This window comes from Bufo bufo, chromosome 2 (assembly GCF_905171765.1).
Source record: "Bufo bufo chromosome 2, aBufBuf1.1, whole genome shotgun sequence".
In the NCBI taxonomy this organism is placed as follows: domain Eukaryota; kingdom Metazoa; phylum Chordata; class Amphibia; order Anura; family Bufonidae; genus Bufo; species Bufo bufo.
Window position 1 is genome coordinate 456107036 of NC_053390.1, and position 26245 is coordinate 456133280.

The 26245-nt window shown below is 44.3% G+C and overlaps 1 protein-coding gene across 1 annotated transcript in view; it reads left to right on the forward strand.

Moving 5' to 3' along the window:
* The window catches only part of LOC120989484 (protein mono-ADP-ribosyltransferase PARP14-like), a 142578-nt gene that overhangs the window by 20502 nt on the left and 95831 nt on the right, over window positions 1-26245 (forward strand). Inside the window, exon 4 of the mRNA XM_040417611.1 lies at window positions 21218-22422. Within this exon, the coding sequence (XP_040273545.1) occupies window positions 21218-22422 (1205 nt within the window). The remainder of the gene's footprint in view (window positions 1-21217; window positions 22423-26245) is intronic.

A 26245-nucleotide genomic window follows, 5' to 3' on the forward strand; every position in this document is an offset into this window, starting at 1 on the left:
ACTGCCACCACATGTACAGACAGCCAAACGTTGCCACGGGCAACCACAGTGCAGGAAAAGTGTCAGTGCACACAACACACTACACAGAGTGCACACAGACAAACAACACAGTGAACACAATTCACACACACCTAACATAGGGGTTGCTAGGTGCAACCGCATGCACAGCAGGAAAGCTGCCACAAGCAAGCGTTGTCAGCGGCAACCACAGGTGAGGCAAATACCACTGCCCTCACCTGTGATTGACAACAAAACCAAACCGCTGACAATCGCATGCGGTTGAAGAGTCACGGTCATAGCCATGGCCGTGACACAAACATGCTCAATGGGTGACATGTCCGCTGAGTATGCTGGCCATGCAAGAACTGGGATGTTTTCAGCTTCCAGGAATTGTGTACAGATCCTTGCAATATGGGGCCGTGCATTATCATGCTGCAACATGAGGTAATGGTCGTGGATGAATGGCACAACAATCGGCCTCAGGATCTCATCACGGTATCTCTGTGCATTCAAAATGCCATCAATAAAATGCACCTGTGTTCGTAACATAACATACGTTTGCCCAAACGTTTGCCCATACCATAACCCCACCGCCACCATGGGCCACTCGATCCACAACGTTGACGTCATCAAACCGCTCACCCACACGACACCACACACACTGTCTGCCATCTGCCCTGAACAGTCAAAACTGAGACTCATCCGTAAACAGAACGCCTCTCCAACGTGCCAGACGCCATTGAATGTGAGCATTTTCCCACTCAAGTCGGTTATGACGACGAACTGCAGTCAGGTCCAGACCCCGATGAGGACTACGAGCATGAAGATGAGCTTCCCTGAGACGGTTTCTGACAGTTTGTGCAGAAATTCTTTGGTTATACAAACCGATTGTGGGTGCAGCTTTCTGGGTGGCTGGTCTCAGACGATCATGGAGGTGAACATGCTGGATGTGGAGGTCCTGGGCTGGTGTGGTTACACGTGGTCTGCGGTTGTGAGGCCGGTTGGATGTACTGCCAAATTCTCTGAAATGCATTTGGAGATGGCTTATGGCAGAGAAATGAACATTCATTGCACGGGCAATAGCTCTGGTAGACATTCCTGTAGTCAGCATGCTAATTGCACGCTCCCTCAAACGTTGCGACATCTGTGGCATTGTGCTGTGTGATCAAACTGCACATTTCAGTGTCCTTTTATTGTGGGCAGTCTAAGGCACACCTGTGCAATATTCATGCTGTCTAATCAGCACCTTGATATGCCACACCTGTGAGGTGGGATGGATTATCTTGGCAAAGGAGAAGTGCTCACTAAACTAACACAGATTTAGACAGATTTGTGAACAATATTTGAGAGTAATGGGTCTTTTGTGTATGTAGAAAATGTTTCAGATCTTTGAGTTCAGCTCATGCAAAATGGGAGCAAAACCGAAAGTGTTGCGTTTATATATTTCTTCAGTGTAGTTACAATGCGTGAAGAAATAATACATTTTAGTCTACAATCTTCCTTCCGTTTGCAAGCTACTGCTAGTTTCAGACTTTTCACATATGGATATGCCCCTGCCAGTAATGCATGCTGGATCGGTGTGTCCAGGATGCTGCTGTCTCCCCCTGCAAACTGCGTTCTATGTTATTTCCTCCCAATCTATAGCCTGTATCTCCTTCCTTTCTTCTCTTCTGTGTACGATTGTTTTCTTTTACACTGAACATGCACACTTCTTCCTACCCCTGTTGCCAGTCCTAGGCTGCTTTGTCTTTCTAGTACTTTTAGTCCTCCCTGCTGTGTAAGATTATTATCTCCTGGCAGCCCAATTCTTTCTACCCCTGTCGAATTATCTTCTATATAAAATTAATCTTCATATAAAAGAGGATCCTAAAAAAATCTAATATAAAATGATTGTATCCTCTAGGCTGACATATCACGTCTAAGTTCTTTGATAAGGAATCTTAATTTGTTTTGTGCAATCAGTGAAACAAGGGACAAATATGTATGAAAAAATATATGTAATAATTTATTTATAAATGAGTAAAATCCAATACAAAACAGACATAAAATAAATGGATAGACAAATTGACGCACTACCAACAAACCACCACTAGATGGTGGTGTAACCCAATATTAGTTTCTCACCAGCACAAAATTATCAGAAAGCCAATGAAATATATATCATACAAAATTGAAGATAAAAAGGATAAACACGGATTAATACAGGAAGAATAACTGATCCACTGTCTCCTTATGACCAATCAAAAAAATATATGAAATTAATATGATATTATACCCCACTCGGCAATCAGACTATGGAAATATAATTTCCCAAGGGTTTTTTCTCTACTCAGATAATGTCTAATCTCCCATTAGCAATATGCATCTTTGCTAAGAGGACAACTAGCATCAGGGAGGTGTTTAACACTATATGTTCCCACAGTATGGGAACTCTTGACTATATACTGAGAGGAATATCTTATTAATACCACGATCAGTAAGTACAATATACATTCACCTAAAGAATTATTAGGAACACCATGCTAATACGGTGTTGGACCCCCTTTTGCCTTCAGAACTGCCTTAATTCTACGTGGCATTGATTCAACAAGGTGCTGATAGCATTCTTTAGAAATGTTGGCCCATATTGATAGGATAGCATCTTGCAGTTGATGGAGATTTGAGGGATGCACATCCAGGGCACGAAGCTCTCGTTCCACCACATCCCAAAGATGCTCTATTGGGTTGAGATCTGGTGACTGTGGGGGCCATTTTAGTAAAGTGAACTCATTGTCATGTTCAAGAAACCAATTTGAAATGATTCGAGCTTTGTGACATGGTGCATTATCCTGCTGGAAGTAGCCATCAGAGGATGGATACATGTTCTCATTCTGTTTACGCCAAATTCGGACTCTACCATTTGAATGTCTCAACAGAAATCGAGACTCATCAGACCAGGCAACATTTTTCCAGTCTTCAACAGTCCAATTTTGGTGAGCTCGTGCAAATTGTAGCCTCTTTTTCCTATTTGTAGTGGAGATGAGTGGTACCCGGTGGGGTCTTCTGCTGTTGTAGCCCATCCGCCTCAAGGTTGTGCATGTTGTGGCTTCACAAATGCTTTGCTGCATACCTCGGTTGTAACGAGTGGTTATTTCAGTCAACGTTGCTCTTCTATCAGCTTGAATCAGTCGGCCCATTCTCCTCTGACCTCTAGCATCCACAAGGCATTTTTGCCCACAGGACTGTCGCATACTGGATGTTTTTCCCTTTTCACACCATTCTTTGTAAACCCTAGAAATGGTTGTGCGTGAAAATCCCAGTAACTAAGCAGATTGTGAAATACTCAGACCGGCCCGTCTGGCACCAACAACCATGCCACGCTCAAAATTGCTTAAATCACCTTTCTTTCCCATTCTGACATTCAGTTTGGAGTTCAGGAGATTGTCTTGACCAGGACCACACCCCTAAATGCATTGAAGCAACTGCCATGTGATTGGTTGACTAGATAATTGCATTAATGAGAAATAGAACAGGTGTTCCTAATAATTCTTTAGGTGAGTGTACGTTACCGGATCAAGGATGAACAGAGTTTCGGGTGTGATCAGTTCTCAAAAACTTTTCCAGTAGACAAAAATTAATCCAAGTTTCTTTGTGGTAAATCTTCTTATGGACAATTTTCTCTGTGCCAATGTTTCTTTGTAGCAAGTTTTTTATTTTTTGTGTTGTAGTTCTTTTTAGTTGTAGTTGTATTGTATATGTAGTATCCTAACCTCCTACATGCATACTTTATACCCCATGTTATCTAAGAACCCATCCCCTTCTAGATTAGGGATTTCCAATCAGACAAGGTGGGTGTATTCGTATGCAGATAACAATGATGTCATTTTAACCCTTGAAATACTGGTGAAAATGACATACTATTATCCATCTACCTCCAGATGGCACTGTTGTACCACATAATAATTTCAGACATTTAAGAATTAACACATATAAATGGCTTCTTATACAACTTAAACTTTAACCTTTCCCAACTTAAATCAATTAGGAGGGATTCTTCTTGGACACTTTAGAATCACTTTCCCAGACATCACGGATCCAGCTTGACAGTTAACATACCATCTTATTTATGGTCAGATAAGAGAACAATAATCTTTTAACTTTTCTCCTGGTTTGTGTACCCTAAGGCTACATTCACACGTCAGTATTTTTCTATATCCCGATTTTTGGTCCGTTTTTTGCGGATCCGTTGTTCCTGAAAAATTTTCCGTATGTCATCCGTATGTCATCCTTTTTTTGCGGATCCGCAAAAAACGGAAACATGTATAAATTTCAATAAGTAAATAAAATTGTTTATAAAAGTTTATAAAATAAAAATTTAATTTCCAGGAACGGAATCCGCATAAAACAGATGACATACGTAATGACATACGAATGTCTTCCGTTTTTTGCGGATCCGTTGACTTTGTATTGTACCAGGATCCGATTTTTGCGGAAAAGAATAGGACACGTTTTATATTTTTTCGGACATGCGGAACGGAACAACGGAAACGGACAGCACACATTGTGCTTGTAGTAAGAAGACCAGCACTCCGTAATTCCAATAATGAAAAGGATTTTCTTTATTCGTCACCCATATGTGACGCGCGTTTCGACACTACTCTGTGTCTTTGTCAAAGTACAGGTGATAACAGCTCAATTCCACATATGTAAAACACCACTTAAATACAATTCAAATAGCCCGCCTCCCAGTCACGTAAGTCATCACATGACCGGGACCGGACTAAACCGCGCCCAGCCATATGACAAGTCACGCGACCATAACATCACATTGCTACACAACCTGTCCAAATCAAGTTGAATCTTCTAGAATTGGAACGCGGTAAATCATGCATCTGAATCCATAAACCATTGGACATCTGAGCAATCCATAATAGATTATATATTAGATTAAACATTTTTCGTAATATATCGTTCAGATGCACTGAAAACATGCCGTCTCCTAGTTATGCAAGCAGTCACGTGATTCGGGAAGAATCCCGGTCACCTGACCAGTCACATGATCATGACGTCACATTGCTATGCAACTAGTCCAAACCAAGTTGGATCTAACTGAGGACAGATTGTGATGCAATACATATTGAGATCCATGCTATGTATCTACTTCTGAATCATGCGTGATCTATCACCGGACCCGGAATACACATCTGGTAAACATTTATACATATATACAAAGCACCATTATAATACCACTTCAATACAATACAAATGGCCCACCTCCCAGTCACGTAAGTCATCACATGACCGGGACCGGATTGAACCGCCCCCAGCCATGTCACAAGTCACGCGACTGTATCATCACATTGCTACGCAACCAGTAGATACATAGCATGGATCTCAATATGTATTGCATCACAATCTGTCCTCAGTTAGATCCAACTTGGTTTGGACTAGTTGCATAGCAATGTGACGTCATGATCATGTGACTGGTCAGGTGACCGGGATTCTTCCCGAATCACGTGACTGCTTGCATAACTAGGAGACGGCATGTTTTCAGTGCATCTGAACGATATATTACGAAAAATGTTTAATCTAATATATAATCTATTATGGATTGCTTAGATGTCCAATGGTTTATGGATTCAGATGCATGATTTACCGCGTTCCAATTCTAGAAGATTCAACTTGATTTGGACAGGTTGTGTAGCAATGTGATGTTATGGTCGCGTGACTTGTCATATGGCTGGGCGCGGTTTAGTCCGGTCCCGGTCATGTGATGACTTACGTGACTGGGAGGCGGGCTATTTGAATTGTATTTAAGTGGTGTTTTACATATGTGGAATTGAGCTGTTATCACCTGTACTTTGACAAAGACACAGAGTAGTGTCGAAACGCGCGTCACATATGGGTGACGAATAAAGAAAATCCTTTTCATTATTGGAATTACGGAGTGCTGGTCTTCTTACTACAAGTATCTGGGGAATCAACCTACTGACCGTGCACCTGGACCCCTACCGAAGCACAGTGCCGCCCATTTGCCTTTGATCCAGTTACTGATTTTTTGGAGCGTGCACGTGCAGCTGAGCTCGACACACAGATGAGTACCTACAGCTATGATGATGAGGAAGCCCGTGCAATAGTGGCACGTATTGATTCATCGGCAGAGTTCCTGAGAATACCTCCAGGTGAACTGAGAAGCCGTGATTTGGAGAGAACCTCCAAGCATTTGGTCTCTTTACAATTGCATGCAACGACTCTAGCAGAGTATCATCGTTCCAAGCGTATTCCACGAGGACTACGAGTAAACCTGCGACCTACTTTTTTCCGAGAGAGCGTTGAGTATTGTGCCCGCTTCGCTAATATTTTAAATAAGTGTTCATTGGACATTATAGTACTGACAATTGAACACTTGACCAAATCAATTGCAGAGTGCCAAGAGAGTATTGCTACCATAGAGTCCCAATTAAGAGACTGCCTAAAAAAAGAAGATCTTGATACCTTAAAAGAAAAAATCGATAAGCAATGTATCGAATTACAAAGCTCCATACAAAATACAAAGAGAACAAAATATATTCGGGACATGGAGGATTATCAAAGGAATCAAGAATACAGATGGCAGGACAAAGCCGGCACTGCTACATCTCAACCACCACGTCGATCCGGACGCAGAGCAGGCACAGCATCCTCCGACTCTGGAAGCGACTCTACAACTGGTCAACGCATGAATTTTTTAGGAGCACGCAGACGCCCAAGAAGGCCAACACCAGGCGCTCAGGTCGACGCCATCATCGGGGACGCCGAAGCTCCACGTCTAACTCGGTCACAGGTACTCAGCACACCTTAGTTTTAAATCTATCTTCCAAGAATCTCTCTCCACTCCAAAATGGACTCCTTGAAAAGGGACTATCCTTCAGTCCGACGGCTAGTCTGGACACATTTGGACTGGACATGGATTTGAACCGTTTTTTCCGTAACATACGGCTCAAAAGCCATTTTTCAAGTGTATCTACGCATGATTTTGTTTCCACTGATAATGTTCATTCATTGTTAAATTTGCAACAATTTGGTTTAAAACTAAAGAGCCATTACATGCCTCCGAAAATATATCATCCTAATGAAACATATATACAACTTGTGCAGCGTGATATTACTTTGTTACTTGGAAAATTTAAAAAGGGAGATTATTTCATACACCATAATTTGTCCGCTGAGGAGAGACAGGTAGTCAATCATCTGATAGATGATGACTCCCTGGTCTTTAAGCCCGCAGACAAAGGGGGAGCCCTTGTCATATTAGATAAAGACTATTATGTCAAAGAGATTCTTGGACAATTATCCGACCACAATGTCTATGAAATATTGCAGGGGGATCCGGTCTGGACAATCAAGCGGGAGTTACAGGTCTTGGTTGATGAGAACTTAGAACAACATGTCATTGATAGAAAGCTAGCGGAATTTCTAGTCAACCAACACCCTGTGACACCTGTGTTCTACACACTTCCCAAGGTGCATAAATCCCTGGAACGGCCTCCGGGCCGTCCGATAGTCGCAGCCACGGATTCGGTCCTTTCTCCCCCTGCAATATTTCTCGACAAAGTGTTGACCCCTCTCACTAAAAAGGCCCCTTCCTATCTTAGGGACACACAACACTTTTTGGAGACGGTGCGGGAGATTGAGCTGTCGCATGATTGTGTCCTGGTCACTCTAGATGTCTGCAGTTTATACACCAGTATAACTCATGAAAAGGGTCTGGAGGCTGTCCAGGCACTACTAAATGACAGCACATACACAGAGAAAGAGAAAAACTTTTTTCTGTCTTTGCTTTCTATTGTCCTACGTCGCAACTATTTTTTATTCCAAGACACTTTTTTCCAGCAGCGGTGCGGGACCGCGATGGGGTCCAATGCTGCACCGCCATACGCAAATTGCTATATGGCACATTTTGAGAGAGAGTACATCTACCCAAATGGTCTATATCAGAATCATTGCATATTTTGGAAACGTTTCATAGATGATGTTTTCTGCGTATGGCGGTGCAGCATTGAGACCCTCATGTCCTTTATGGACTATATTAATAACATAAGACCTGAATTAAAATTCACCCTGCACCAAGATCTACAACGTGTTTCCTTTCTTGACACATGGGTGATTAGAGGAATTAACAACAGGATTACCACTGACTTGTATGTCAAAGAAACGGATAGAAATAGTCTGTTATCATTCCATAGCAATCACCCCTCGACTGTGAAAAAATCACTGCCGTATTCACAGTTTAAAAGGGTGGCTAACATTGTAATGGATCAGGACACACGTGACCTTAGGATGCAGGAAATGACCCAGAAGTTCATGGATAGAGGCTATCCCCCTCATTTATTACATGAACAACGAAATAGAATAGAAAGTTCCGTAGAACCACAAAAGAAAAAAGACAAAGGACAGAGAATACCATTGATTGTAAAATACCACCCCTGGATGGATCGTGTTAAAGCTGTCATTAATAAACACTGGAGCATTCTGCAGAAATCATATCCCACGATTCAGGAATTTAGGGAATATCCCATGATGTGCTATAAGCGTAACAAAAACATTAGGGACATGATCATCCGTGCGGATATAGGAAGTGACAGGACACTTCAGCGACAGCTCACTCTCTCTACCGTCAAAAAGGGAACATTTCCCTGCCTTAATTGTGTCCACTGTTCAAATGTCATCAAAGGCTCCAACATCTCACACCCACATACAGGACAACAAATTCCCATTCGGGGTCACTTTACATGTGACAGTAGTTTCGTCATTTATTTACTTAAATGTCCTTGTGGGTTGTGCTATGTTGGAGAGACAACAATGCGCATAAAAGACCGGGTAGGGAAACATAAGTCCACGATTAGGAAGGAGAACATTCTATTACCTATCCCTCAACATTTTAAAGAAAAAAATCATCGCATCTCACAACTGCGTTTTCAAATTATAGAGGAAGTGACCCTGCCTCGGCGTGGAGGAAATCGGATCCAGATGCTCCACCAACGTGAAGCATATTGGATCCACCGGCTTGAGACGCTTGCTCCTAAAGGCCTCAATAAGGAATACTCATTAAGTAGTTTTACTTGATTCAATATATAGAACGTGTGATTACTAAGTATTATTCTGTATAAATGCTTACCAGATGTTTGTCCTTGGTCTCGTGACAGATCACGCATGATTCAGAAGTCGAAACACAGTATGGATCCCAGTATATATTGCACCGTAACCTGTCCATTGATAGATCCAACTTTGTTTGGGCCGGTTGCGTAGCAATATGATGTCATGATCATGTGACTGGCCATGTGACCAGGATTCTTCCTGAATCATGTGACCGCTTGCATGTTCAGGAGGCGGTATGACCTCAAAGCATCTGAATGATATATCACGAAAAATGTTTAGTCTGATGTATATTATATTATGAATTGCTCAGATGTCTAATGGTTCATGGACTCAGATGCAAGAATTACCGTGCTCCAATTTTAGATGATTCAACTTGGTTAGGACTGGTTGCGTAGCAATGTGATGATACAGTCGCGTGACTTGTGACATGGCTGGGGGCGGTTCAATCCGGTCCCGGTCATGTGATGACTTACGTGACTGGGAGGTGGGCCATTTGTGTTGTATTGAAGTGGTATTATAATGGTGCTTTGTATATATGTATAAATGTTTACCAGATGTGTATTCCGGGTCCGGTGATAGATCACGCATGATTCAGAAGTAGATACATAGCATGGATCTCAATATGTATTGCATCACAATCTGTCCTCAGTTAGATCCAACTTGGTTTGGACTAGTTGCATAGCAATGTGACGTCATGATCATGTGACTGGTCAGGTGACCGGGATTCTTCCCGAATCATGTGACTGCTTGCATAACTAGGAGACGGCATGTTTTCAGTGCATCTGAACGATATATTACGAAAAATGTTTAATCTAATATATAATCTATTATGGATTGCTCAGATGTCCAATGGTTTATGGATTCAGATGCATGATTTACCGTGTTCCAATTCTAGAAGATTCAACTTGATTTAGACAGGTTGTGTAGCAATGTGATGTTATGGTCGCGTGACTTGTCATATGGCTGGGCGCGGTTTAGTCCGGTCCCGGTCATGTAATGACTTACGTGACTGGGAGGCGGGCTATTTGAATTGTATTTAAGTGGTGTTTTACATATGTGGAATTGAGCTGTTATCACCTGTACTTTGACAAAGACACAGAGTAGTGTCGAAACGCGCGTCACATATGGGTGACGAATAAAGAAAATCCTTTTCATTATTGGAATTACGGAGTGCTGGTCTTCTTACTACAAGTATCTGGGGAATCAACCTACTGACCGTGCACCTGGACCCCTACCGAAGCACAGTGCCGCCCATTTGACTTTGATCCAGCACACATTGTGCTGTCCGATTTTTTCCAGGACCCATTGAAAATGAATGGGTACAGAACTGGTCCAGATCTGTTCCGCATAAAACGGAACAGATCAGGAAAGAAAAAACGGACGTGTGAATGGACCCTAAGGCTGAGTTCACACGAGTGTGTCCGGATAAGGTCCGGATGCGTTGCGGCAAACCCGCGCGAGTAGGTACCCAATTGCAGTCAGTTTTGACTGCGATTGCGTTCCGTTGTTCAGTTTTTATCACGCAGGTGCAATGCGTTTTGCACGCGCGTGATAAAAAACTGACTGTGGTACCCAGACCCGAACTTCTTCACTGAAGTTCAGGTTTGTGTTCGGTGTTGTGTAGATGTTATTATTTTACCTTATAACATGGTTCTAAGGGAAAATAATAGCATTCTGAATACAGAATGCTTAGTAGGTGGTCGATTAAGGGTTAAAAAATAAAAAATAATTAACTCACCTTCTCCTCTTGATCGCATAGCTGCCGGTCTCTTCTTACTTCTTTAATCATGAGCTGCCGGCTAAAGGACCTTTGGTGATGTCAGATCACATGGTCCATCACCACGGTGATGGATCATGTGATTGGACCATGTGATCTGACGTCACCACAGGTCCTTTAGCCGGCAGCTCATGATTAAAGAAGTAAGAAGAGACCGGCAGCTACGCGATCAAGAGGAGAAGGTGAGTTAATTATTAAAAAATTTTTAACCCTCAATTGACCACCTACTAAGCATTCTGTATTAAAGAATGCTATTATTTTCCCTTATAACCATGTTATAAGGGAAAATAATACAGTAAATAGACTGTCATTGTTGCAGAGCTTCAAAGTATACTATCAATATCTCCACTTAAATCCCCTTGTAGCTGAAGAAACAGGTCAATATCCAAGAGACATTTCCCCAGTAACTGGACGACACACAGTTTGGGAGTCAACTGACTTTACTAGGCATGCGCACCTGGTTTCAAACCCCCAAAAGCCTCATTTATATACAATACATAGATTACTATGGTACAAGGATAGGTGGGGTCAGACAATAGCAAGGGCTGATGGGAGGTTGAGGGGGGACACTGCAGCTAGTTTAACCCCTGCCCAACCGCAATCTGTATATATACCTGATAGCTGCACATACCCCATGCAGCTACCACGTATATAAACGTCAAACCAGCTCTTTAATCCAAGCGCTGCAAAGCGCTTGGATTAAAGCTTCTGCCTGAGCCCTGCTGCTGTCATGGACAGCATACAGTCTAGTAATGCCGGCAAGGGACCAATCAGAGTGGCCCCTTGCCGACAATCGATCCGATTGGTTAGTCTGTGCAGACTAACCAATCGGATAGCGGCAGTGAAAAAAATGCCGGTTTCATGCTCTGATCTGCGCTCTGCAGATCAGAGCATGAAATCAGGTAGGGTCCTCATAATACCCCCCCATCTGTGCCCCCGATCTGTGGCTGTGCACCCCATCTGTGCCCCTCCAAGCCCCCCCTTGTGTCCGCCTGCAGCTCATCTAGAGGCAGCTGCCCTGATGCGGTTCGCCCCCTCCCCGCCCCATCCCCGCCCCATGCTTTCATTCTCACCCGCCCCTCCTGCCCCAGCCTCCCTCAATATTGGAGGCCATACCCCCCCGATCCCCCCCTTTCCAGCGCTGCCCCCGAACCCCCCTGATCCCCCTGCTGTGTGTGATGGCGGCGGCTCCATTACTGAGCCGCCGCCATCAGCAGAGAGTGTCAGCTCTATGCTGACACTCTCCTGTAACCCCATAGATGCCGCGGTTGCGACATTTATGGGGTTAATAGAGGGAGGGAGCTCCCTCTCTCAACCATCGGGGCTGCAGCGCTGTGATTGCAGCACCCGATGGTTGCCATGGCAACCGGACGCTTTGCAAAAGCGTCCGCTGTTGCCACCTACAGGGCACCTAATAGTACAGGGATGGCCAACCTGAGGCTCTCCAGCTGTTGCAAAACTACAACTCCCAGCACGCCCAGACTGTCTACAGCTATCAGCCTACAGCAAGGCATGGTGGGAGTTGTAGTTTTTCAACAGCTGGAGAGCCGCAGGTTGTCCATGCCTGTAATAGTATTATACTTTGCAATGCAAGAGCATTGCAAAGTATAGTACAGCCATCAGCCCCACTGGATCTTCATGATCCAAGAGGGACTTGATAAAAAAAGAAAGTGAAAATAATAAAAATAAAAAATAAAAAAATAAATAAAAATGTAAATTAAAAAAAGAAATTGCCTTTTCCTATAAAAAAAATGAATAAATAAAATAAAATACACATATTAGGTGTCACCGCGTCCATAACAATCGTCTCTATAAATATATCACATGATAGACCCCGTCCGATAAACACCATAAAAATAAAATTAAAAAAACAGTGCCAAAAAAGCTATTTTTGTCACCTTACATCACAAAAAGTGCAGCAGCAAGCGATCAAAAAGGCTTATGACCCCCAAAATAGTCACCTCGTTCCGCAAAAAATGATACCCTATTTAAGACAATCGCCCAAATAATAAAAAAGCTATGGCTCTCAGACTATAGAGACACTAAAACATCATTTTTTTGGTTTTAGAAATGCTATTATTGTGTAAAACTTAAATAAATAAGAAAAAGTATACATATTAGGTATTGCCACGTCCGTAACGATCTTTTCTATAAAACTATCACATGACCTAACTCCTCAGATGAACGCTGTAAAAATAAATAAATGAAAACTGTTCCAAAACAGCCAATTTTTGGGTCACCTTGCCCCATAAAGTGTAATAATGTTATGATCAAAAAATCCTATGTACCCAAAAATGGTACCAATAAAAACCTCAACACTTTCTGCAAAAAACGAGCCCCTGCACAAGACGATCGGCAGAAAAATAAAAAACATATGGCGTTCAGAAAACCAATCCAGCACAATCTGCCTTCCAAAAACCGTATGGCATTCCTTTCCTTCTGCGCCCTGCCGTGCGCCCGTAAAGCAGTTTACGACCACATGTGGGGTGTTTATGTAAACCGCGGAATCAGAGTAATAAATATAGAGTTTTGTTTGGCTGTTAACCCTCAATGTGTTAAAGAAAAAAAAATTATAAAATGGAAAATCTGCCAAAAAAGTGAAATTTTGAAATTTAATCTCCATTTTCCTTTAATTCTTGTGGAACGCCTAAAGGGTTAACAAAGTTTGTAAAATCTGTTTTGAGTAACTTGAGGGGTGTAGTTTCTACAATGGGGTCATTTATGGGGGTTTCCACTATGTAAGCCCCACAAAGTGACTTCAGACCTGAACTGGTCCTTAAAAAGTGGGTTTTGGAAATTGTCTTAAAAATTTTAAGAATTGCTTCTAAACTTCTAAGCCTTCTAACGTCCTAAAAAAATAAAATGACATTTCCAAAATGATGCCAACATAAAGTAGACATATGGGGAATGTTAAGTAATAAATATTTTATTAGGTATCACTTTCTGTTTTAGAAGCAGAGAAATTGAAATTTGGAAAATTGTGAATTTTTGAAAATGTTTGGTAAATTTGGGATTTTTTCATAAATAAAGGTGAAATATATTGACTCAAATATATGACTATCATGAAGTACAATGTGTCACGAGAAAACAATCTCAGAATGGCGTGGATAATTAAAAGTGTTCCAAAGCTATTACAACATAAAGTGACGCATGTCAGATTTGTAAATTTTGACCTGGACACTGGGGCATCAATGACCCTTGGTCATGAAAGGGTTAAACAGGTTTGTCAGTGTCCCTGGGACACCGCCCTAATCTTGGGAAACAATGGAACAGGAAAGTGGGGAAGGGGAAAGGGGGTATACAGACAGTGGAACATAAAATAATATAAAAGGGTCCATCTGTTACACTGCTCCCCCTTAACCACAAGCCAGCATACACAGTCTGATCCCCCAACGGATCGGCTTGGGGATGTCTGGGAAGTACTCACAAATCACTTTTCCAGTTCAGTTTGTCGTGATAACCCGTCAGCATTGCCATTCTGTTTTCCAGGGCGGTAGTGAATTGTAAAATCGTATGGTTGTAACGCCAAGCTCCAGCGCAACAACCGGGCATTGTCCCCTGCCACACGATTTAGCCATACTAACGGGTTGTGATCCGTGAGTAATGTGAACTGCTGTCCATACAAGTAGGGTTGAAGCTTCTTTAGGGCCCACACCACAGCCAGGCATTCCTTCTCTATGGCGGCGCAGCTCACTTCCCTGGGTAGAAGCTTCCGACTCAAGTACACCACGGGATGTTCACCGCCATCTTCTCCAACTTGGCTCAGTACCGCTCCCAATCCAAACATTGAAGCATCTGTGTGAACGAGGAATCTTTTAGATGGATTGGGAGCAGCGAGTACAGGACTATTAACAAGGGCCTGCTTGAGCTGTTGGAATGCCTGCTCACACTCTGGGGTCCAGACTACTTGGCGGGACGGTTCTTTTTGGTGAGGTCAGTGAGGGGTTTGGCCAGGGTACTATAGTTTGGGACAAATTTCCGATAATAGCCCGCGGTCCCTAGGAAGGCTAACACCTGCGTTTGGCCACTGGGCTACTGCCTCTACTTTAGCAGGCTCAGGCTTTTGCTTCCCACAACCCACGCGGTGTCCTAGGTATGGTACCTCTGCCATCCCAATATGGCACTTGCTGGGCTTTAGGGTTAGGCCAGCCTCTCTGATGCGGTCTATCACGGCACTTATGTGTCTCAGATGCTCTTCCCAAGTTTCACTATAAATAGCAATGTCATTCAAGTATGCACATGCATAATCTTGGAAGCCATCAAGCAGCCGGTCCACCATACGTTGCAACGTGGCTGGGGCATTTTTCATCCCAAATGGCATGACCTTAAATTGGTAGAGACCAAACGGGTGACAAAGGCCGACTTGGGAATGGCATCTGGCGCTAAGGGAATTTGCCAATAGCCCTTACATAAGTCGATGGTCGTGAGGTATTGACCTCTAGTCATCCTATCTAAGAGCTCGTCTATCCTGGGCATAGGATAGGCATCAGAGACAGTTTTATCATTGAGACTCCAGTAATCTACACAAAAGCGGGTCGTGCCATCCCGCTTTGGTACTAGAACTACCGGAGAGGCCCAAGGGCTATCCGATGCTTCTATGACCCCTAAGTGGAGCATTTCCTGAATTTCCTGTCTCATGTGCTCCCTGACAGCCTCAGGAATTCTGTAGGGCGTCTGTCTAAGGGGTTGTTGATCGGCCATGTCTACCCTATGGGTAGCTAGTGTAGTGTAGCCAGGTGTGTTAGAGAATGTGGTGCCCTTTGTGGCTAACAGTTGACGCACCTGGATACGCTCTTGGGGACTTAGTCTCTCCCCTAGCTGAACGCCATCTAGGGTCGCTAGTTTATCATGCTCCCCTAGAAGATCCGGTAGGGGAAGATTCTCAAAGTCGTCAGAGGCGGGCGCACATATAGCGGCCACATTCTCTGTTCTCTCATAGTAGGGTTTGAGCATATTCACGTTAAACATGCGTCTCCCCCCACTACCAGAGCATGGGCCGATCACGTAAGTGGTGTTGCACCTCTGCTCCACCACTTGGTATGGGCCCTGCCAGGCGGCCTGGAGCTTGTCATGGCGCACAGGTTTCAAAATCAACACCTTTTGGTCAATCCAAAAGCTCCGGTCCCTGGCACCTCTGTCATACCATCGGCACTGACGGGTCTGCGCCGCCTGGAGGTTAGTATGCACTTTCTGAGTCAATTCCTCCAAGCGGTCACGGAACTCCAGCACATAGGGTATGACAGGGGTACCATCCTCACCTACTGCTCCCTCCCAGTGTTCTCGGATTAAATCTAGGGGACCTCTAACTCTCCGTCCGAACAGTAGTTCGAAAGGCGAAAACCCTGTCGATTCCTGCGGCACTTCCCTGTAAGCAAAAAGGAGGTGGGGTAGGAATTTTTCCCAGTCCCGACGGGTGTCAGTAAAGGTGCTAAGCATCTGTTTTAAGGTGCCATTAAATCTTTCACACAAGCCATTCGTCTGGGGGTGGTAAGGTGAACTAACGATGGATTTGATGCCGCACAGTTTCCACAGCTGTTGGGTAACTTCTGCAGTGAACTGAGTGCCCTGATCCGAGACTATCTCTCTGGGAAAACCCATCCGAGAGAATACTCGCATCAATGCCTCCGCCACCGTCTCTGCCTGTATATTAGTCAGAGCCACAGCTTCTGGATACCATGTTACATAATCCACTATAGTTAAAATATACCTTTTGCCTGACGGGCTGGGTTTGGCCAACGGTCCTATAATATCTACCGCTACCCGTCCGAACGGTTCTTCGATGATGGGTAGAGGTTGCAACTTAGCTTTGTGGCGATCCCCTCTTTTACCTACTCGTTGGCATGTGTAGCATGTTTGACAGTACTGCCTAACATCTTTAGAGATGCCAGGCCAAAAAAAAGTGTGGGTAAACCTGTATCTGGTGCGGCTGACCCCTAAGTGTCCTGCCAGGGGGATATCATGCGCGATCTGTAATAACTCCCTCCTGTACTTCTGTGGGACTACTAGCTGTCGGGTGGAAATAGGTGGGGACCCTGCTGTGACCCTTTCAGAGTCCCGGTACAATAACCACTGCTGCCAAAAATATCTCTCTCCTTCTATTCCGGTCTGGGCCTGGTTTACTTTATCCCTATAAACCTGCAAAGTAGGGTCACTAAGGGTTTCTTGCCCAAATGCTGCGGGGGTATCCCAGGGGATAGGGTGAACGTTTTGGGGAAGGGTTCTTACCTGGACCTCAGAGTGTGCCGGGTTGTTCAGGGAGTGGGCCTGTGACCTGGTGGTAACAGGATAGGTCTCGTTGGTACCCTGGGAAGGTACAAAAGTGGAAGTCATACAAAAGCGGAAGTCATCGGGCCAAGATCATTTCCCAGCAAAACATCAGTGGTTAGGTCTTTTATCAACCCAACATTAACCATTCCCGCCCCCACACCCCAATGTAGATGTACCCTGGCTGTGGGTAATTTGTGGATGGTCCCTCCCGCCACCCGTACAGCTACAGAACCCCCAGTGCAGTCGTTCTCTGGAATCAGATGTCGTCGCACCAGGATGAGAGTGGCACCAGAATCGCGCAGCCCCTGGGTCTCCTTGCCGTTGAGGATAACCATCTGCCTGTGAAGCTGTCGATTATCAGTCTCCGCCTGTATTGGGTCTGCCTCGTGTAGAACACCCCAGTGTTCCTCTGGATCCTCTGTTCTGATGTTAAGCGGGACAGCCTCATTATGGTAGTAGTGGGCGTCTGCCCGCGCTGGAGGAGGTGGACCTGGATGGATCCATGCAGCCTGGTTTTGTTTATGGGTACAGTCCCTAAGATAATGCCCAAACTTTTCGCAGGCATTGCACTGTATGGTGCTGCGATTAGGGTATTTGTTCGCTGGGATACTAGGCAGGAGCCCTGTGCGTCGTGGTGCTGGTGGCCCAGGGGGTATTGGTCTGGTATTGGGTCTGAAGCTTACCCTGGATTGTCTGCGGGCATCCTGGTAGTCATCTGCCTGTCCCGCTGCATTGGATAGAGTGGTAGGTTTCCGGTCCCTTACCCACTCCTGCACTTCTGGATTTAGTCCATTGAAAAATTGTTCCAGTAGAACCAGCTGGGTAATTTCCTCTGCTGAAAAAGCTTGGCTTGCCTGTAGCCAGGCTAGGGCTGCCATCTGCATGCGGCAGGCCCACTCTTTGTTTGAGTCTTTTTCCTGTTTTTTAGTGTCCCTGAATCGTCTCCTGTATGCTTCTGGGGTGATGGCATATCTTGCCAAAATTACCTCTTTCACCCGGTTATAGTCTGCAATCTCCTCGTCAGGTACAGCTCTATATGCCTCTGCTGCATGGCCATCGAGCTTACTAGCGAGGATCCGTACCCAGTCTGCTGGGGGTACCTGGTGTAGCCTGCACTGCCGTTCAAAGTCTTGCAGGAAGCCATCGATCTCATCCTCGGCTTCCACAAATTTTTTAAACGCATCATGCGGTACCTTGACTTTAGGTTCAGGAACCGGAGTACTAGTTAGCGATCTTTCCAATGCCCACTGCTCTGCTATCCGGAGTTGGTTCTCTCTCTCTTCCCTAGTAGTGATCAAGCTATCTACCTGGTTCATGGTGGCCTGTACCAGCTCTATTGAGGGATTCTCTCCATAAAATGCTAGCCTGCGTTTCACCTCTCTGTCGAACTCTGACTCTCTGGTTTCTGTAGCCATACTGTGTGCCCAGTCTCCCTTGGTCAGTTCGGCAATTAGTACGGCCTTCGTTTTATTGCTGGCTATCTGCCCTCTCGCTTCCAGCAATTCCTTTAATGTTGTCCGTTTTAATCCAGCATAGTTCGTCTCCATTCACAGTTCCATTAAACGACCTGTTATCTGCACGAACCGCTGCTGCTTTCTTCTGCTGCAAGGCTTGTATCACGCCGCTTGCCACCAATTGTTACGGAGCTTCAAAGTATACTATCAATATCTCCACTTAAATCCCCTTGTAGCTGAAGAAACAGGTCAATATCCAAGAGACAATTTCCCCAGTAACTGGATGACACACAGTTTGGGAGTCAACTGACTTTACTAGGCATGCGCACCTGGTTTCAAACCCCCAACAGCCTCATTTACATACAATACATAGATTACTATGGTACAAGTAAAGGTGGGGCCAGACAATAGCAAGGGCTGATGGGAGGTTGAGGGGGGACACTGCAGCTAGTTTAAACAGTTTGTCAGTGTCCCTGGGACAACGCCCTAATCTTGGGAAACAATGGAACAGGAAAGTGGGGAAGGGGAAAGGGGGTATACAGAACATAAAATAATATAAAAGGGTCCATCTGTTACAGTCATCTTAGCAACCATGCGTGAAAATCACACCGCATCCGCACTTGATTTCAGATGCTTGCGATTTTCACTTCTATGGGGCCTGCGTTGCATGATAAACGCACAATATAGAGCATGCTGCGATTTTCACGCAACGCATAAGTGATGCGTGAAAATCACAGCTCATGTGCACAGCCCATAGAAATGAATGGGTCCAGATTCAGTGCGGGTGCAATGCGTTCACCTCACGCATTGCACCCGCGCAGAAATCTCGCCCGTGTGAACTCAGTCTAACTGTCTCAGCTATTGACTAATGATGTTTGAAATAACATCAGCTCCTCTGAATGGATCCTATTAGGAAAATTCAACTTAAATGCTCTTCTACATCTTCTAAGATTATATATCCACTTAGTGAGATACACACGGTATAAAATATACATTAACAATATTTGGTTATAATATATCAATATTGCATATTATATATGAATCATTAATAAGTTCAAACGCTAAATAAATGCACACAGGAATATATATATATATATATATATATATATATATATATATGGTATAAAAAACTACTGGCAGCACCACCTTTGGAAAAGACGGGTGCAAAGTCCAAGTACGGTAACTGGAGCTTACCCACTAGTAGACAATAGAAAAATCGGACAGCACTCCGGACGGTTTCTTCAGTAAAACAAGTAGTGTTTATTTACCCATATGGTGGCAGCAAAAAGCAACGTTTCGGCTCAACAGGAGCCTTTCTCAAGCCTTGAGAAAGGCTCCTGTTGAGCCGAAACGTTGCTTTTTGCTGCCACCATATGGGTGAATAAACACTACTTGTTTTAATGAAGAAACCGTCCGGAGTGCTGTCCGATTTTTTCTATTATATATATATATATATATATATATATGTGTGAATATACAGTATGAATAGATATCTATTTCACACCAGATGTGTTTGATGGACATATCTTCTTATCAGATCATGGCTTAGCCATGAAACACCCATTGTTCCTCAGACAGACATGTTTAGAGAAACCAGTACATTCCCTATAGATAAATCCATGTCTCTAAGCAATAATTAAAAGTATAATATTCTCTATATATTCACTTTTAACACATTGAACCTGCCATGAACCCATCTTGTTTTTTTTCAGGTTCATGCTGATCACATGCTGTTAATGGCAATGATCATTTATATTGAATATAGTATCATTAGATACATTGTACACTTATGAAAATGCACAACACCCCCTAATACCACTCCAGGATGTACTGAGTGTACTGCCTGTTGTGCGGTGCTGTAAGAATACCGCTAGAGAGAACAGCCTGTGTGCTGAGGAGGTCAAGGGTAGCTTCTACTGAACCTGATTAAAGGTATTAAATACAAAATAATTAAAGTGGTTGGCCAATTTTAAAGAAAATGCACTAAATGGGCACACAGTCTGTGCTGTACTACAATAAACACATGGAACCTTTTAGCTCAGCAGAGCGGCTTGTCTGTCTACAGTCTATGTAAAATGCTGACAGCACTGGCCGCCCATCCATGGCAATCAAAATGGCTATGTCATGTGGTTTAATTATGTGAACGCTTTCTTACCAGTCCATAGCCACATCCTCTTATGCATATTTGCTGGACCTGCTCAACTACTGTCCAGCACCTATTCAGAAGAAGCCATGGAGGAGTAATAAAGCAGCCTTGTAAGTAAACCACATGACCCCCACCATTTTGGTTGCCATGGACAGTGGGCTGCTTGCATAGCCTGTGGATGGGCAGTCAGGACCTTCTGACAAGCTTTTCAGGTGAGCTTAAAGGTTCCTATGTGTTTATTGTGGTACAGCTTGGACTGTGTGCCCAATTAGCATATATTCTTTTAAAGTATCGGACCCCTATAATAAAGATGTTTTACAAGTGAAATACGTTTAGTTTTGATACTTATTGGGCCCACCTTGTCTAAAGAAACTTTTCCTTTAGGGCAGACCTAGTATATGGACTGGTGATTCCAATGGTCAACATTAAAAATATGCAATAATTATCTTTCATCAGGTAATGTTGGGAGTCTAACGGAATCGTCTAGACCTTCAGAAAACACAGAACTGAAAGAGATGAAATCGTTTATTCTATTGGACAGTAATTTTCAGTATAAAGTAGCGAAAGATAAAATTGATGCCTTATGTCAGTATTTTCCATCGTTAAAAGTTTGCTGTGAGAACAGGGAACTAATACTGTCTGGTAATTTATCAGACATAAGATCTGCACGTGAGGAGATCAAGAATATACTGCATTTAGTTAAAGTTCGAAAAATTCAAGTTTCAAAAGCCATAACAGATTTCCTTATCTTCAGGGATAGTAAGGAGATGTCTGAAAAGTTATTTGGTGACTTATCTGAAGGCATGGTGATTTTGGATATTCCCAGAGGATTTTTTCTCTATGCTTTTTCTATAAATCTTCTTGACGATGCTGAAGTGGTCTTGCAAAAACGTCTTCTGCATGGTAGTATCAACATTAAGGTAAATGAGAAAGACATTGTCTCATCAGAACCTTGGAAATCGCTGTGGGATAAGTTGATAGGTAATGCAGATATCAAAATGTCTTTTCACAGCAATGAGGACAATGGGAATCTCATTTTGTCCATTGTGGGTTTTACTGAAGAAGTGAAAAAAGCTTTGAAGGAATGTGAAGATCTTTTACATTGCAGAAAAATTGTTAACAAGGACATTTACTTGGACCCTCACGCAGGTATTTTGATAGAAAACCGAAAGGAATTGCTTGAATGGTTTAATCTTGGGCAGTTATCAGCTGCTGTACAGATTTCAAGGACCAAAGATCAAACTATGACTTTAACTGGAACACACGAGGAGGTGGAAAAATCTAAATTTGTACTCCAAAAGCTAATGCAGAAACATGTTGATAGTTTTTGTATTAATAAGTACGGGGCAACACATTATTTTAATAACCAAGGAAAAACACTGTTAGATGATGTACAAAAGAAATATGACTGCCGCGTCTTCATTCGTGACTCTGAAAACAAAAAGAACAATGCAGAAGTTATAGAAAAAACTAAAGATGGATCTGCAAACCTGGTGGACAAAGGCTTCAATAAAAAAGAAGTGAAAAGAGAGGATTCAAGAGATAAGGGGACTCACAAGGATAGAGCTAGTAGTAGTAACCAGAAAACAGAGAATCCGTTAAAAAAAACAACACCTACACTCCAGCTTGTGCTGAGCTTTGGAAACCTTGAAAATAAAAAGGTAATTTTCCAAAAATAATTTAGCGCTAAGTGAAAGTTAAATTCATGGTACATTATATATTTGGATGGTACAGTGACACAATGGACATTGCCCAGTTTGTTGACCCACTGCTTGTTTGTAAATACCCCTGTAGTTTAGTGTACATCCTTGATGGTCCACTGGTTTAACCCCTTTCAATTCTGTGCCACTATTCACTTTGAGTCCCAGGCCAATTTTTGCAAATATGACATGTGGTAATAGCTTTGAAACGCTTTTACTTATATAACCGATTTTGAGACTGTTTTCTTGCAACACATTTTACTTTATATTAGAGGGCACACAACACATTTTCCTTTATTTATTTCTGTCCTTTTAAAACAGAGTAAGGCCTCATGCACACGACCGTTGTGTGCATCCGTGGCCGTTGTGCCGTTTTCCGTTTTTTTTCGCGGACCTATTGACTTTCAATGGGTCTGTGGAAAAAATCGGAAAATGCACCGTTTTGCGTGATCCGTGTATCCTGTCCGTCAAAAAAATATGACCTGTCCTATTTTTTTGACGGACAACGGTTCACGGACCCATTCAAGTCAATGGGTCCGTGAAAGAACACGGATGCACACAAGATTGGCATCCGTGTCCGTGATCCGTGGCCGTAGGTTACTTTAATACAGACGGATCCGAAGATCCGTCTGCATAAAAGCTTTTTCAGAGCTGAGTTTTCACTTCGTGAAAACTCAGATCCGACAGTATATTCTAACACAGAGGTGTTCCCATGGTGATGGGGACGCTTCAGGTTAGAATATACTAAAAGAACTGTGTACATGACTGCCCCCTGCTGCCTGGCAGGTGCTGCCAGGCAGCAGGGGGCAGCCCCCCCCCTGTAGTTGACACATTGGTGGCCAGTGCTGCCGGCCCCCCCTCCCTCCCCTGTAGTTAACTCATTGGTGGCCAGTGGGCCCCCCCTCCATCCCCTGTAGTTAACTCGTTGGTGGCCAGTGGGCCCCCCCCTCCCTCCCCTGTAGTTAACTCGTTGGTGGCCAGTGGGCCCTCTCCCCTCCCTCCCCCTCCTAATTAAAATCTCCCCCCCCCTATCATTGGTGGCAGCGGAGAGTACCGATCGGAGTCCCAGTTTAATCGCTGGGGCTCCGATCGGTAACCATGGCAACCAGGACGCTACTGCTGTCCCGGTTGCCATGGTTACTTAGCAATTTGTAGCAGCATTATACTTACCTGCGAGCTGCGATGTCTGCGTCCGGCCGGGAGCTCCTCCTACTGGTAAGTGAAAGGTCTGTGCGGTGCATTGCTTAATAACCTGTCACTTACCAGTAGGAGGAGCTCCCGGCCGGACGCAGACATCGCAGCTCGCAGGTAAGTATAATGCTGCTACAAATTGCTAAGTAACCATGGCAACCGGGACAGCAGTAGCGTCCTGGTTGCCATGGTTACCGATCGGAGCCCCAGCGATTAAACTGGGACTCCAATCGGTACTCTCCGCTGCCACCAATGATGGGGGGGGAGATTTTAATTAGGAGGGGGAGGGAGGGGAGAGGGCCCACTGGCCACCAATGAGTTAACTACAGGGGAGGGAGGGGGGGCCCACTGGCCACCAACGAGTTAACTACAGGGGAGGGAGGGAGGCCGGCCGCACTGGCCACCAACGAGTTATCTACAGGGGAGGGAGGTGGGCCCACTGGCCACCAATGAGTTAACTACAGGGGAGGGAGGGGGGCCCACTGGCCACCAATGAGTTAACTACAGGGGAGGGAGGGGGGCCCACTAGCCACCAACGAGTTAACTACAGGGGAGGGAGGGGGGCCCACTGGCCACCAATGTGTTAACTACAGGGGGGGGGCTGCCCCCTGCTGCCTGGCAGCACCTGCCAGGCAGAAGGGGGCAGTCATGTACACAGTTCTTTTAGTATATTCTAACCTGAAGCGTCCCCATCACCATGGGAACGCCTCTGTGTTAGAATATACTGTCGGATTTGAGTTTCACGATGTAACTCAAATCCGACGGTATATTCTAACATAGAGGCGTTCCCATGGTGATGGGGACGCTTCAAGTGAAAATATACCATCGGATTGGAGAAAACTCCAATCCTATGGTATATTAACTCCTGACTTTACATTGAAAGTCAATGGGGGACGGATCCGTTTGAAATTGCACCATATTGTGTCAATGTCAAACAGATCCGTCCCCATTGACTTGCATTGTAATTCAGGATGGATCCGTTTGGCTCCGCACGGCCAGGCGGACACCAAAACGACTTTTTTTTTCATGTCCTTGGATCCTCCAAAAATCAAGGAAGACCCACGGGCGAAAAAACGGTCACGGATCACGGAAAAACGGAACCCGTTTTTGCGGACCGCAAAAAAATACGGTCGTGTGCATGAGGCCTAATACCTCATAAAACAGTTATCAACCAACATTCCCCATATGTCTACTTTATATTGGCATGTAATGTATTTTTATTTTTTTAACAACGTTAGGTTTTGAATTTTAGAAGCAATTTTTCAAATTTTCTATCAAATTTACAGAACCCAGTTTTTTAAGGACCAATTCAGTTATTAAGTCACTTTGAGTGGCCTAAATAATTGAAACCACCCATAAATGACCCCATTTTAAAAACTACACACGATTATTTTAAAAACTTTGTTAACCCTTTAGGTGTTCCACAAGAATTAAAGAAAGAATGTAGGTAAAATTTCAATATTTCACTTTTTTTTAAAGATTCTTGTGTAATCCACATTAGTATGTGTTCCATTATTGACAGCGCACTCCAGTACACATCTTGTCTAATGTATGCAGCCCTGGAAGAGCTGTTTGAGGGTGCATATCTCTGTTCAAAATGTAAGCAAATTGCCCGTTTGGAATCGCACATCGAGTATCTAAACAAGCGAGCTTTCAACACTGAGAAGCGTTGGCAATTTGGAAAAGAGTTTGCTGCTCACTGAGCAAGCACTCTATGATGTCTAGATGTGGGAGACGTGGTAGCGAGGAGGCTCAGGAAAGTGAGGTAGGCAGCTGGATAACAGAAAGCGGAGTAGAGGGAAGAGTGCCAGGGAGGCTAGCCCTGATCTGACACACCCTAACAAGGTTGGCAGATGAGGGGATGTCAGTTCAGGGACGGCACTGCTGCAGCCAGACATTTCCTCTGCCAGTCAGGGGAATGTCAACTCCAGTAAGCAGGGGACCAGAAGAGCAGGGCAGACCAGACAGGTGCTGATAGTGGGAGACTCAATTATTAGGGGTACAGATAGGGTGATCTGTCACAAAGACCGGGATCATTGAACAGTGTGCTGTCTTCCTGGCGCTCGAGTTCGACATATCGCGGATCGGTTGGACAGATTACTGGGAACCAATGACAAAGTTAGTGGAGCGTCCTTAAAAATGATTTTAGGGATTTAGGCCACAAACTTAGGCCGAGTTCACACGAACGTGTGTGACCCGTGCCTGTGCAAATAGCGGGCCGCAATGCACGATCGCCGGCCGTAGGTCAGCCGCATCGGATCGCGGACCCATTCACTTTAAGGGGGTCCGCGATCCGGCCGTTCCGCTAAAAGATAGGACTTGTTCTATCTTTTAGCGGAACGGAAGTACGGGACGTAACCCCACGGAGGCACTCCGTAGTGCTTCCGAGGGGTCCCGTCCCGTGCGGCCGTTCCGCGATTCCGGATTTGCGGACCCATTGAAGTGAATGGGTCCGCATCCGTGATGCGGAATTCACACGGAACTGTGGCCGTGTATTGCGGCCCGCGATTTGCGGGCCGCAATACGGCCACAGATCACACACGTTCGTGTGAACTTAGCCTTAGGGCAAAGACCTCAAAGGTAGTGTTTTCTG